Source organism: Chiloscyllium plagiosum, chromosome 12 (genome assembly GCF_004010195.1).
Source record: "Chiloscyllium plagiosum isolate BGI_BamShark_2017 chromosome 12, ASM401019v2, whole genome shotgun sequence".
Lineage (NCBI taxonomy): Eukaryota > Metazoa > Chordata > Chondrichthyes > Orectolobiformes > Hemiscylliidae > Chiloscyllium > Chiloscyllium plagiosum.
Genome location: NC_057721.1, coordinates 62,318,378 through 62,330,448, shown reverse-complemented (window position 1 = coordinate 62,330,448; position 12,071 = coordinate 62,318,378). Strand labels below are relative to the sequence as shown.

General features: G+C 37.8%; 1 protein-coding gene across 1 annotated transcript; it reads right to left on the bottom strand.

The window, feature by feature from the left end:
* Positions 1-10,077: 10,077 nt before the first annotated feature.
* LOC122555573 (claudin-14-like) lies at positions 10,078-11,112 on the bottom strand. The gene has a single exon (XM_043701597.1). It carries the CDS (start codon positions 11,041-11,043, stop codon positions 10,339-10,341), a length of 705 nt encoding a protein of 234 aa, XP_043557532.1. The 5' UTR covers positions 11,044-11,112; the 3' UTR covers positions 10,078-10,338.
* Positions 11,113-12,071: the final 959 nt, after the last annotated feature.

The following is a 12,071-nucleotide window of genomic DNA, read 5'->3' as shown; positions in this document are numbered from 1 at the left end:
TAATGATGCTGTTAATGGCGTGGGCATTCTGCAGATTGCATTGTTGTTGAATGTCCTGCAGAATGCCTGATGCTATCGATATCCTTGTTGGTCTCTGCAAAGACTCTACAGCTATCACCTTCATTGTCACTACAGTTGCAATGTGGCTGACTTACCATTTGATTCCCTTCTGCAACAAGTGACTCAACTCAGTTATAACTTCACTGCAAATCTGGGTATATGAATATCTAACTCTCATGTATACTTCAGATATGGTTGGTTGGTCAAGTACCTTGAAATAGGTACAAAAACTTGATATTTGATGTGGAACAGCACCCTGGTAAAGTCTGCTAACTTGGGGGACAGCCAAATGCAAACACAATCATGATAGCTCCTGGACTGTTCTAAATAAAACTCAACAGGTTCACTAAAGGACCTGCCATTCTGGCCTGGATCGTTTGAAGTGAAGCAAAGATTTATTTGTACTTCTTTCAATTTAGTTGACTGTATCTATTGCTGACAATGTAATCAGCTCTAAACTGAGGTGTTCAAATGTCATTTGGGTGACAGTGTTGCACAGTCCCTTTATTTAGCTTGAAAATGTGACCTGGAGCTTCAGGCCAGCTATCATTTTAATTCCCTTGTCATTCCTATTTTGACCTTTCTGCTCAGTTTTCTATCTAGCTCAATGGACCTCAACATAAGCACAAGGAATAGCACCTCAACTTTTTGTTACGCACTGCATGCCTCTGTACTTACAAACTGTTACATCTCTAACCTTGGCAAATTCTGAGGAAATTTGATCTGAAATATTAACTCTTTTTCTTCCTCCACAGAAACCATCACCCATGCTGTGTACTTCCAGCACTTAAATGTTTTAATTTTAAATGATAAATGCTGCATTGTCAGATGAAGTTGATTGAATAGCAGTATTTGAACCAGAAAATTCAGGTCAAAAATTAGGTCAAACAATGTCAACCTTCAGATTTAGATATCAATTGACATGAAAACCAAAATTTGAAACTGGTGTTCATAAGATATCAATGTCTTGATGTATGTCTGTCTCTAAAACGAGCAAAGAGAACCTGTGAGATTCAGATCTAAAAGTGTCATATGTTAAACAAGCTCAATTTTATTTAATTGCCAGTGCACGTGACTAGTTTGCATTATAAGCTTTACAGAATGTTGTAATTCATTAATGCACAGACATAAAAAAACTCACTGTTGATGAAATCAGCATTTGGTTGCTTAATATGATTTTATATTATATTATATATTTTATTTTATATTTTATATTATTTATATTAAGTTATTCTATAGTGTAAAATCATTCTTCGTTTTACAAAATTCTATTTATAGCTGTTGTTACAATCCAGAAAGCAAAATTGGCAATAATATATAATGATTTACCAAATAACCCCAAATTGAAGAAATTACCAACTTTTTTGAAATATTTAATTTAGCATGAATCAAAATCTACACAAATTAAATATACAAGAGATACTTCAAACAAAAAGATAAATAAAATTTTAAATACTTGCCATAACAATAATGCATCCTTCACAGCCATAAACTTCTGCAAAACACTCTTTATAGTTTTATGGCACCACCTGCAGTTTCAATGTCTTCTAACTCATCCACTGGTACATAAAATCACTCACTTTTTTGCTCAGTCATTTGACTCTTGCGTTGAATTTTAAACCCAATTTTTTTCAGTATCTGGAATCAGCATAATGATTTTTTTTACAGTATATACTGTGGTCCTGAGTTTCCTCTGTGTTTCTGGAGATGTTATTCAGGCAGTCAAAAACTACCGGGGATGGATTTTGCTCAGGCATTTATTCAAGCTATTGCTATCTGCGATTGCCATGCTGATGTTTGTGCAGTCTATCGCTACGCCATATCGAAGTAAAGATGGGTAGTTTGCTTTAGGTTCATATTAATAGACGCTGAATTATTTGATCATAGGACTTTGATTAACATTGATTGATGAGGCTCCTGACCCTGTTGAAATAACATGTCAAGACATGAGTTAGCGGTTAATATGATGGCAGAGCCACACTGGCAATAAGTCCTCAGCTTAATTTTAGCTATGGTTGTGGACTGTTTCTGCCAGAAATTAAAGTTAAAATGCTTATGTCTCTAACCTTGAACACGAAGAGTACGTTTCAACCTCATTCCCTGATGTGTGTCTATGTGGATGAAGAGACAGAGATTCATTCAGTACCCATGGCTTGAAGATTACAAACTTTGGCTGTAGAAATTCTTATGTTTAGGGAGCCATTGAGGTGGGTGGTTTTATAAAGAGACAGAAAGAGACACTTTGCTCAAATCCTGAATCAGTCTAGAGCTGAAGTTGTACTGATTGCCGAAAATGCATTGCTGACATGCACGGAGTTTGCAAAATATCCCAGATTGACAAAACAAGCAACAAGTGCACAAGGGCAATTTTGCCGTCAGGTTTTTGTGAAAAATGTTTCACAACTTATGGTCACGCATCATGCATTCTCGTGGTGTTACATGATGTTTAAGTCACTTATTGATTTATTGGTGCTCATGTCTGAAAAAGCTGCAAGAGGTAAATGCAGACAAGTAAACTACCACATATTACCTCATGCAGAAAAGAAAATGCATCCCCAAAAAATGCTCCTGCACATGTACGATTTTAAAGGAAAAACTGAAATTGCTGTAAATTTGAAAGAAGAGCAAACTCTGGAAAGACACAGGTCAATCAGATACCAGAAGAGAAAAATCATGTTAAGGTTCTGGATGTAGGGTTGTCCGCTGAGCTGGAAGCTTAATTTTCAGATGTTTTGTCACCATTATGGGGTAACGTCTTCAGTGAGCCTCTGGACAAAGGACTGCTGGTGTTTCCTTCTTTCTATTTATATGTTTGGGTTTCCTTGGGTACAAATATAAATATACATTTAAATAGAAAGCAGGAAACACCAGCAGTGCTTTGTCCGGAAGCTCACTGAAGATGTTACCTAGTATGGTGATGAAACGTTTGAAAATGAACCTTCCAGCTCAGCGAGCAAACCTATATCCAGAAAAATCATTTTATGGTGCTTCAGAACACACACTGAATATATCAATTTTTTCTCCATCCTCATGACAGAAGCTGTCTGGTTCAATATTCAGCAGCTTATAGTTTTTATGTCACATTAAATAATCTCAAATAATGTCACATCTGCCAAGCAACTAATTGCCAATATATTCAGATGCTCTCCTTAAAATTCAACATTGCTACTTGTTCTATCATTAGTGATTACCCTAGCAACATGGAAACGCCCTATTCAGTTATGGTTATAGGCAACTGCAGATTTCAACAAATAAACCAGTATGAACACAAGGCAGAGAAAAGAACTTGTGAAGAGGAATGTGTAGCGATATCAGGATATTTAACAAATTATGACCTGAAATGATCTTTATTCATAATTGCAAGGATGACAACTTTGCCTATTGCGCAGTTTTAGTCAATTTCATTTATTTGCAATATTTTTACAAAATACGCACAATTGATTTTAAAAATGCAGTCAATTTATTCTTTTTTAATTGTAGTTAAGTGCTGGTATTGATTAGTAGCTGCTAACAACATTGCTTGTCACAATTTGAACTGAAGAGCATTTTAATTTCTGAGTGCTTTATTATTGCTCTCAACATACTGATCGGTTAATCTGAAATACTTTGCAATCAATTCCGCTAATCTCTTTTAGAGGAGTGAAGTTGAAATAAAGTTCATAGCACATTGCTGAATACTATTGACCATTACAATTAATATGTCCACTCTTTAATCCAGTTTTATGTAACTATCTACTCTTCAACCTTGTGTGAAATAAAGCACCCACTTACATTTCTATCCAGTACTATATCCAGTCTAAGCTTAGATGCAATGCAATTTTCTATTATCTTCCATTATTATTATATGTAAGTTTACCTTTCTATACAAATCTATAAATAAATCAACTGTTCCATCAAGTATTCAATATTATTCAATTTATAAAAACAACTTCCTTGAAAAAACTGCAGAATATATTGGGCAGGTGATAGTACAGCTGACATATTGTGCAGTTCAGTCCTAAACAGAGGTTTGGGACTGTTCTATTGAAAAACATCCAAAGGCAATGCAAATGGGTCAAATTTGAATAGACAATTGCTAAGCTCTCTATTGTTGTAACTGTTCTTCTTGATTTCCTGAGATCTTGGTTCCAGTGTTTGGAGGGGCAACATTTTGTTGCTGACAACATTTCTTTTATAAAATGGACAACTATAGATTAGACTGGCATTGTGTTGTTACATGTCTCACAGCTAGTATGCAATATATCTTTTAAGAGACAGGCTCATATGGTCACTGTATCACAGCATGTGACCTGATGGTATAAAGGTCTCAGATTCCATCTTAACTGGGGCCACTTCAATCATGACATGCTGATGGGAGCCTGCTACCATTTGTAACTGAATATCTTAACATTAGCCCAGATACTGAAGTAAGTGCCTGTGATTGTAAATTGTGTATGTATGTCATTATGATCCCAGCTGATGTTATTACTGGATAAATCAAATTCAGACTGAAATCTGGTTTGATGGATTCTTTTTAGTTTTAATAAGGTGGTCTTTCATTGAAACATAAGCACACAGTGCTGCAAATTTGGTTTTAACAATAAAACAGCAGTTTATGGTACAAAGAAAGTTAAGATAAAGTAGAATAAACTGAACTATTTACATATAACATAAGTTTAAAGATTTTGAATGGTAAAAATATAATTCTATGAATCCCCAAAACACTCCTTTTTGGATCCCAAAATAACCCCTTTCCATAACTCATGCCAGTGAGAATCTTATTCACTGTCATCTTGATGGGCTTAATTTAATTGTGGCTTCAAATCTCCATCTTAAGAATCCGATAACTTTATAGAATCAGGAATGTCCATAACCCAGAAGAAGGCCATTCGGCACATGATGTCTGTGTCAGTCAATAATTTTCTGACGACAATAATCTCATTTTCCAGCTTTTAGCCCTTAGCTATGGATACTATGGCAACAGAAATGAATATCTAAATACTGCTTAAATGTTATGTGTGATTCTGATTTTACCATCCTTTCAGGCAGTGAATTGCAGACATCCACCACCCTCTGAGTGTAAAATATTCTCAACTCTCCTCTTAGCCTCTTTTTATATACTTAAATCCATTCCTGTAGGTTATTAATCCCGCTATGAATGAAAGCAGTGTCTTCCTATCCACCCTATATATGCCCATGTCTTGTATGTCCACATGCAGATTTATCTCTATGGTCCGTAATGGGCCCTATTCTTTCCCTAGTTATTTTCTTGCTCTTTATATACATTAAAAAAGACATTTTATTCCTTGATTTTACCTGCTAATGTTTTCTCATACAATCTCCTTGTTTTTTAAGTTGACCCGCTCATGTTTTTATTTTCCTCTGGGCACTCTGCCATATCGAGCCTTCAGTATCTGCCGTAAACGTCTTTCTTTTCCTAATCCTAAAGTTTATGTCCCCAGGGTTCTCCAGTCCTGCTCCCATACCTTGTCTTTACAGGAACATATTTACCCAGTACTCTCACTACTTTTGCCATGACTGTTCCCCATAGCTTGATACAGGTTTAACTGCAAGAAACTGTTCCTATTCCGCTGGGCCAAATCATGTGTCATTTTAGTAAAATTAGCCTTTCCCCAGTTTAGAACTTTCATTCCTAGCCCATCCTTATCCGTTTCCATAACCATCCTAAGTCTAACTGTGTTATGATCACTACCTCCAAAATGCTTCCCTACCAATATGCCTCCCATCTACCTGGACTTATTTTCAAATATTAAATCCAAATTTGCACACGCCTTTGTTAGATTTTCTACTTACTCATTTATTAAATTTCTCCTGGGTACAATTCAAGAATATTGTACCTTGCACACTAAAACTATCCCAGTTATAATTTGGGTAGTTAAGATTCCCTACTATTAGGCCATGCTAAATGCTCATCTTTTTTTATCTAGCCTATGTTTCCACTGCATCCCAGACTCTTATGTTTGCATTTCCATCTCAGCCTCTCTTCCCTCTGAACTATTTGTTATGATGCCATCCACCAACCAATCCAGTTTAAATCCATTACGGCAAACCTCCCTGTGACAATAGTGATGCTGTTTCTGTTCAGATGTAACCTCTACAACTTGCACAGGTCCCACCTCCCCCAGTCCCTCCTGAAACCTTCCCTCCTGAAACATCTCTTGATCCACACAGTTACCAGCTTTTTTTTATCTTAATACTCACGACTACATGGCCTTTGAAGTAATCTGGAGATTAGTACTTTTGAATTCCTGCTTTTTGGTTTCTGATCTAACTCCCTGACATAGAATTATAGAGTCATAGAAATGTGCACCATGAAAACAGACCCTTCGGTCCAATCCGTCCATTCCAACTAGTCATCCCAACCCAATCTAGTCCCACCTGCCAGTACCAGATCCATATCCCTTCAAACCCTTCCTATTCATGTACCCATCCAGATACCTTTTAAATGTTGCAATTGTACTAGCCTCCATCACTTCCTCTGGCAGATCATTCCATACATGTACCAAATTCTGCATGAAAAAGTTGCCCCTTAGGTCTCTTTTATATCTTTCCCCTCTCATCCTAAACCTATGCCCTCTAGTTCTGGACTTCCCCACTGCAGCGAAGAGACTTTGTCTATTTATCCTATCCATGCCCCTCATGATTTTATAAACCTTTATAAGGTCACCCCTCAGCCTCCGACGCTTCAGGAAAAACAGCCCCAGCCTATTCAACCTCTTCCTATAGCTCAAATCCTCTAACCCTGGCAGTATCCTTGTAAATCTTTTCTGAACTCTTCCAAGTTTCACATCATCAGAAATTGCACGCAATATTCCAAAAGTGGCCTAACCAATGTCCTGTACAGCCGCAACATGATCTCCCAACTCAATACTTTGACCAATAAAGGAAAGCATACCAAACGGGAACTTTATTTCTGTTTCTTCCTATGCCATTTGACACAACAGAGTTCACGAATTCTGTCTGTTCACCCACCCATTTCAGAATGTGTTGCAACCATTTCATGACATCCTTATCTTTGGCACCTGGAAGGCCATATACCATTCTGGAGTCACATCTATTGCTCAGAAGTGCCTGCCTGACTCCTCATTAACAAATTCACAACCCACTATTGAATTTCCACACTTGTTTGTCCTCCACTGAGTAGCTGGACTATCCTCAGGCATTGCTCTGGGTGACATCCACAGAGGATTTGTCACTCTCAATATTGTCCAAGGCTGATAAATGCTTTGCAAGTGAGGTGCACTGTGGATATTCCCTGCATGGCTCTCTTCTCTGTCTGACAGTACCCTAGCTAGCAATGCCTATGTTCATGAATGAATAAAATACAATTCTGCTTGCTGGCACTGTTAATGGCCCCTTCTATCTCTTTGCTAATGTTGCTTATGAACTCTCCCAATGTAAACAAAAAAAACAATTTGTTCTTGGAGATTATCTCTGTCAAACTACTTTAATAGAAATTGCCATGGCTACAGAAATACTTACAATCTAATGATTAAAGCCCTTCAGTCACACAGAATCTCCAAAGGCCACAAATTAAAAGTACAAAAACCGGGACTCAAAAACAAATAATATTAAAATATGTACAACTCTTACAACTTGCACCACATGAATCAAACGCAGCCCCAATATTTTTCAATAACATGTTATCCCCATCTAATGCTTATGATACAGGATTTGCCATAAATATAATACTATCACATCAGGTACAAATACCCTGCTAGAGGAAATATTTACACCATGGTGGCAGATTGATTCAGATATCTGGAGTACATACTAAGATGCAATGTGGGCCTGATACAGATTACAAAGTGGGTCATTAAATAGACAAACAGCACAATCACTGTCAATTTCAAGTCTAAAACTTCACCTCTATGCAAGTTTGAATCCTATTTCAATTGTAGTTACCAGTTATAATTTTGAGGTAGAGAATACTCAGAGATCACATCCGAACTAAGACACAGCCTGAGTGAGTATATCGCTCAGGGAATTTGGAGGCAATGTGCCAATTCAGGTGTTTTCTGCTTGCTTTTTTTTGGCTCTAAATTTATCAAGTTTTTATTTAAAACAGAATAACTTGAAGCCATGGACAAGGGCTGAGCTCAAATGAGTGACATCACAGGCAAATTAAGTTCCTTGGTTGGTGATAGTTACTAAGTTGACTATCCATTCATCGAATTTTTCAGTACAGAAGGAGGCCATTTGACCGATTGTGTCTGTACTGGCTACCAAAGAGCTACCCAGCTAGTCCCACTCTCCAGCCCCATCTCCGTAGTCCTCTAACTTCATCACTTTCAACTGTCTTTTGAAATGCCCTATGAAATCCACTTGCACCATTCTCCCAGACAGCACATGCCAAATCCTAACAACTCTCTGAATAAAGAAGTTTCTTCTCACCTCACTTCTAGTTCATTTGCTGGCAATCTTGAAATTGTGACCCCCAATTACAGACATACCAACTCGTGAAATTAAATATCCTTCTTTACCCTGTCAAAATTATGAATAATTTTGAACACCTCTGTCAGGCCATCTCTGCTCTAAGGAGAACAAGCCTAATCTCTCTAATCATTCCTTGCATCTAAAATCCTTCATTCCTGGTATCAGTCTAGTAAATCTCCTTTAAACCCTATCCAACCCTTTAGCATCCTTCCTTAAATAAGGTCACCAGAACTAAACAGAATACTCCAAATGTGGTCTTAGCAATGATTTGTAGAGGTGTAGCATCACTTCCTTGCTTTTAAACTCTATGCCTCTGTTAATAAACCCAAGGATTCTATAAGCTTTCTCAACAACTGTTTCAACTTGTCTGGCCACCTTCAGAGAATAATGTACGTGAACCCCGAGATCCCTCTGTTCCTGTATTTCCCACAAAGTTGTACCATTGAGTCTGTATTGTTTCCCATGTTTCTCCTACAAAATGCATTAACTCATATTTCTCTGCATTGAAATTCATCTGCCAGGTGTCTGTCCATTTGGCCAACTTGTCAATGTCCCTTTGAAGTCACTTAGCATCATCCTCACAAATCACTACTCTCCCTAGCTTAATATCATCTGCAAATGTAGAGATTTTGCTCTCAACACCCATCTCCAAATCAATTATATAAAATAGAGAATGCAAAGGTCCCAAAGCCCGGGGAAAAGTACTTTGAACTCACTACCAATCTGAGAAATGCCCATCTGTACCTACACTCTATTTCTGATCCTTTGTCCAATTTCTAATCCATGCTGCTAAGGACCCATCAATCTCAAACATTTCTAATGAGCTAACCAACCTGCCATGTGGCACTGAATCAAATGCCTTCTGGTTACTTTCAGATTGAAGATAAACAGGGGAAATAATTACAGGTTACAAACTAAAAAAAAGGTAGATTTTTTTAAGAACCAAGAAAATTAAATAGAGATGCAGGGCCACAGTGTATTACACCTGCTTGATGCAGGAGCTGGTGTGCCTCATTGTGGTTCATAGTGACTTAGTACTTTACTTATCTTTTAAATTTTACAAAGTTAAACCCAAAATGTAACAACGATGTCAAATGCAAACTTAGTCCACAGCGAAACAAACTGCCCTCTTTCATTTTTCAATCTTAAATTTCCAGATACAATAATAAGGGCCGCAGAGAGGGAAGACAGTGCATTTCACCAACTCCCTGACATTTACTGACAGTTTCAGAATCACTTGAGAGATGATCCTTGACAAAACTTGACACAACAAGTTAACACCTTGACAACACTGGGAATGAGGAATGTGGTTGGGTTTCAGGGATCAATGTAGAGGTAACTCGGGAAGAGATGAGGAGGTTTCCAGTTTCTGAGGAAGATTTTGTTGAAAGCCTACCTGTGTGCTTCAGCATTGTTGCCAAAGATTAAATTATAGCAGTAAAACCAATCCTCCTGCCCTCATGCTTTCCTCACTTCACCTCATCCTTCCTTCACATTTCATCATCCTTCGCTCATTCCCCCTCACCTCCACATTAACATTTACTTACTTTTACATACAGATTTTGAAAACGAATCACATTTCCCAGTAGCCTGGAATAAATAAGACATCATTCCCTCTAATTTAGAGTTCATTTTCAGCTTTTAAATGCAAAGATCCAAATGAGCACATTGCCCACAAAAATAGTAATTTATAGTATACAGTAAAGACATGGATATACTGAAATGTGTATTTTTTAACACAGAATAAATTCTTCACAAAACTCACTGCTAAGTGACTTGGTTCTTTTATTGATCGAGAATCCTCCTGTATGTGTTTTAAGTTCAGGTCCCTCTTTGCTACAATCAGACATAATTGTGTAAGCGGTAATTGCCATGTGAGGCTGACGTTTGTGAAGTTGGGTTGCCCTTAGAAGCGAACGGTAGCCTGTACTCAGGCGCAGTCTGTTCAGATGAAGCTTGTGGTTCATAGGGTCTACTATGCCTTTGCTGAGGACAGGACAGACAAAAGAGAGCCCCTCCAATGAGTGTCATGCTCATTGACACAAAGCCAACGTATAAAGCCTCTCCCATTTCATATTTGATTGCAGGTGGTATCATTGGGTTGTAGAAATCTCGAATTAAGTCATTTGTTGACCATGACACTGGAATGAGACACATGATGCCAGCAAGGATATAACATATTCCTCCAGCTACGGCAATGTTATTTTTGAATGAAGATTCCTTGAAGCACATGGTGCATTTCATACCCATGACAGAAATGCAAGTGGCTAAAGCAGAAAGCAAACAGGAAATTACCATCATGGCACGAGCTGCCTGCAGGTCGGGAGGCAATGCCAGCTGTGAACGATGGACTTGACATTGGTAGATGCCAGTACTTTGCCAGACACACTCCATCCACAGTCCCTTCATGAACTCAATCGCCATGATGATATCTGCACCCAAATGTGCTCTTCTGTGCCAATGTGGTAGGATAGTAGTGATCAATGTTCCAAATAGGCCAAGGAGGCCAAGAGAAAACCCAATGATCTGAATTCCCATGTGAGCCATTTTGCCTCTTGCTTCTTTAGCTATAGTTATTAGATAGAGCAGCAACACCAGCTTTCCCGAGAACGTACTCTTTTTATCGTGTAAGCAAAACCTATTAACAATAATGAAATAGTATAAGTTACCAAATGTAGCCTATCAAGATTTATGCAAGTACAAATTGCTTAATTGCTTAATAATTTGTAAGTTGGTCAGCAAGGAAACATTACATCTGAAATCACACATTGTTTTTGGAAGAATCTGTTGACAGTGGCTTTGTGAACAGTAGTAAATTGAACATCAAAAGTTAACTGTTTTCCATTTAATCCACTTTCAAAACTTTCCAGTATGGCCATGCCTGTACTGTGTTCCTTTTGCTCCTCGGATGCTGCCTGACCTGCTGTGCTTTTCCAGCACTACTCTAATTTGGACTCTGATTTCCAGCATCTGCAGTCCTCACTTTTGCCATCTTCATTTTTAATCCCATTGTGAACTCTGCCTGTCCTATCTCTACATCCTCCTCCAGTTCCACAACGCCTAAGGTACATGTGCTGTTTGAATTCTGACTTCTTAATGATTCCCGATTTTAACTGCACCACTATTGATGGCTGTACCTTTAGCGGCTTAGCTGCGGACTATTCTCCCTAGATCCCCCCGTCTTTCTAATTATCTTTTCTCCTTTGAGAGATTCCTTTAAACCCATCTTGTTTTCTTAACCAAACATTTGATCATCTAAACTAATATCTCATTATGTGCCCTAGTGCCATAACTTATTTTATAACACTCTTATGCTTTTTGTTGTTTCTGTAAATTAGAGACATTCTGCTGCTGTATATTTTCCTTAAAGTTCCAAAGAATGAGAGATGATCTCATTAAAATGTACAAACTTCATACCGGGAATGACAGAGTGGATGTGGCTAGGATGTTTTGCCTGGCTAGTGAATTGAGAACAAGGATGTAATTTCAAAATTATTTAAAACACATTTAAGACCAAACTGAAGGGGAATTTCTTGACTCAGAGGGTGTGACACTTTGAATTTGCTTTTCCAGAG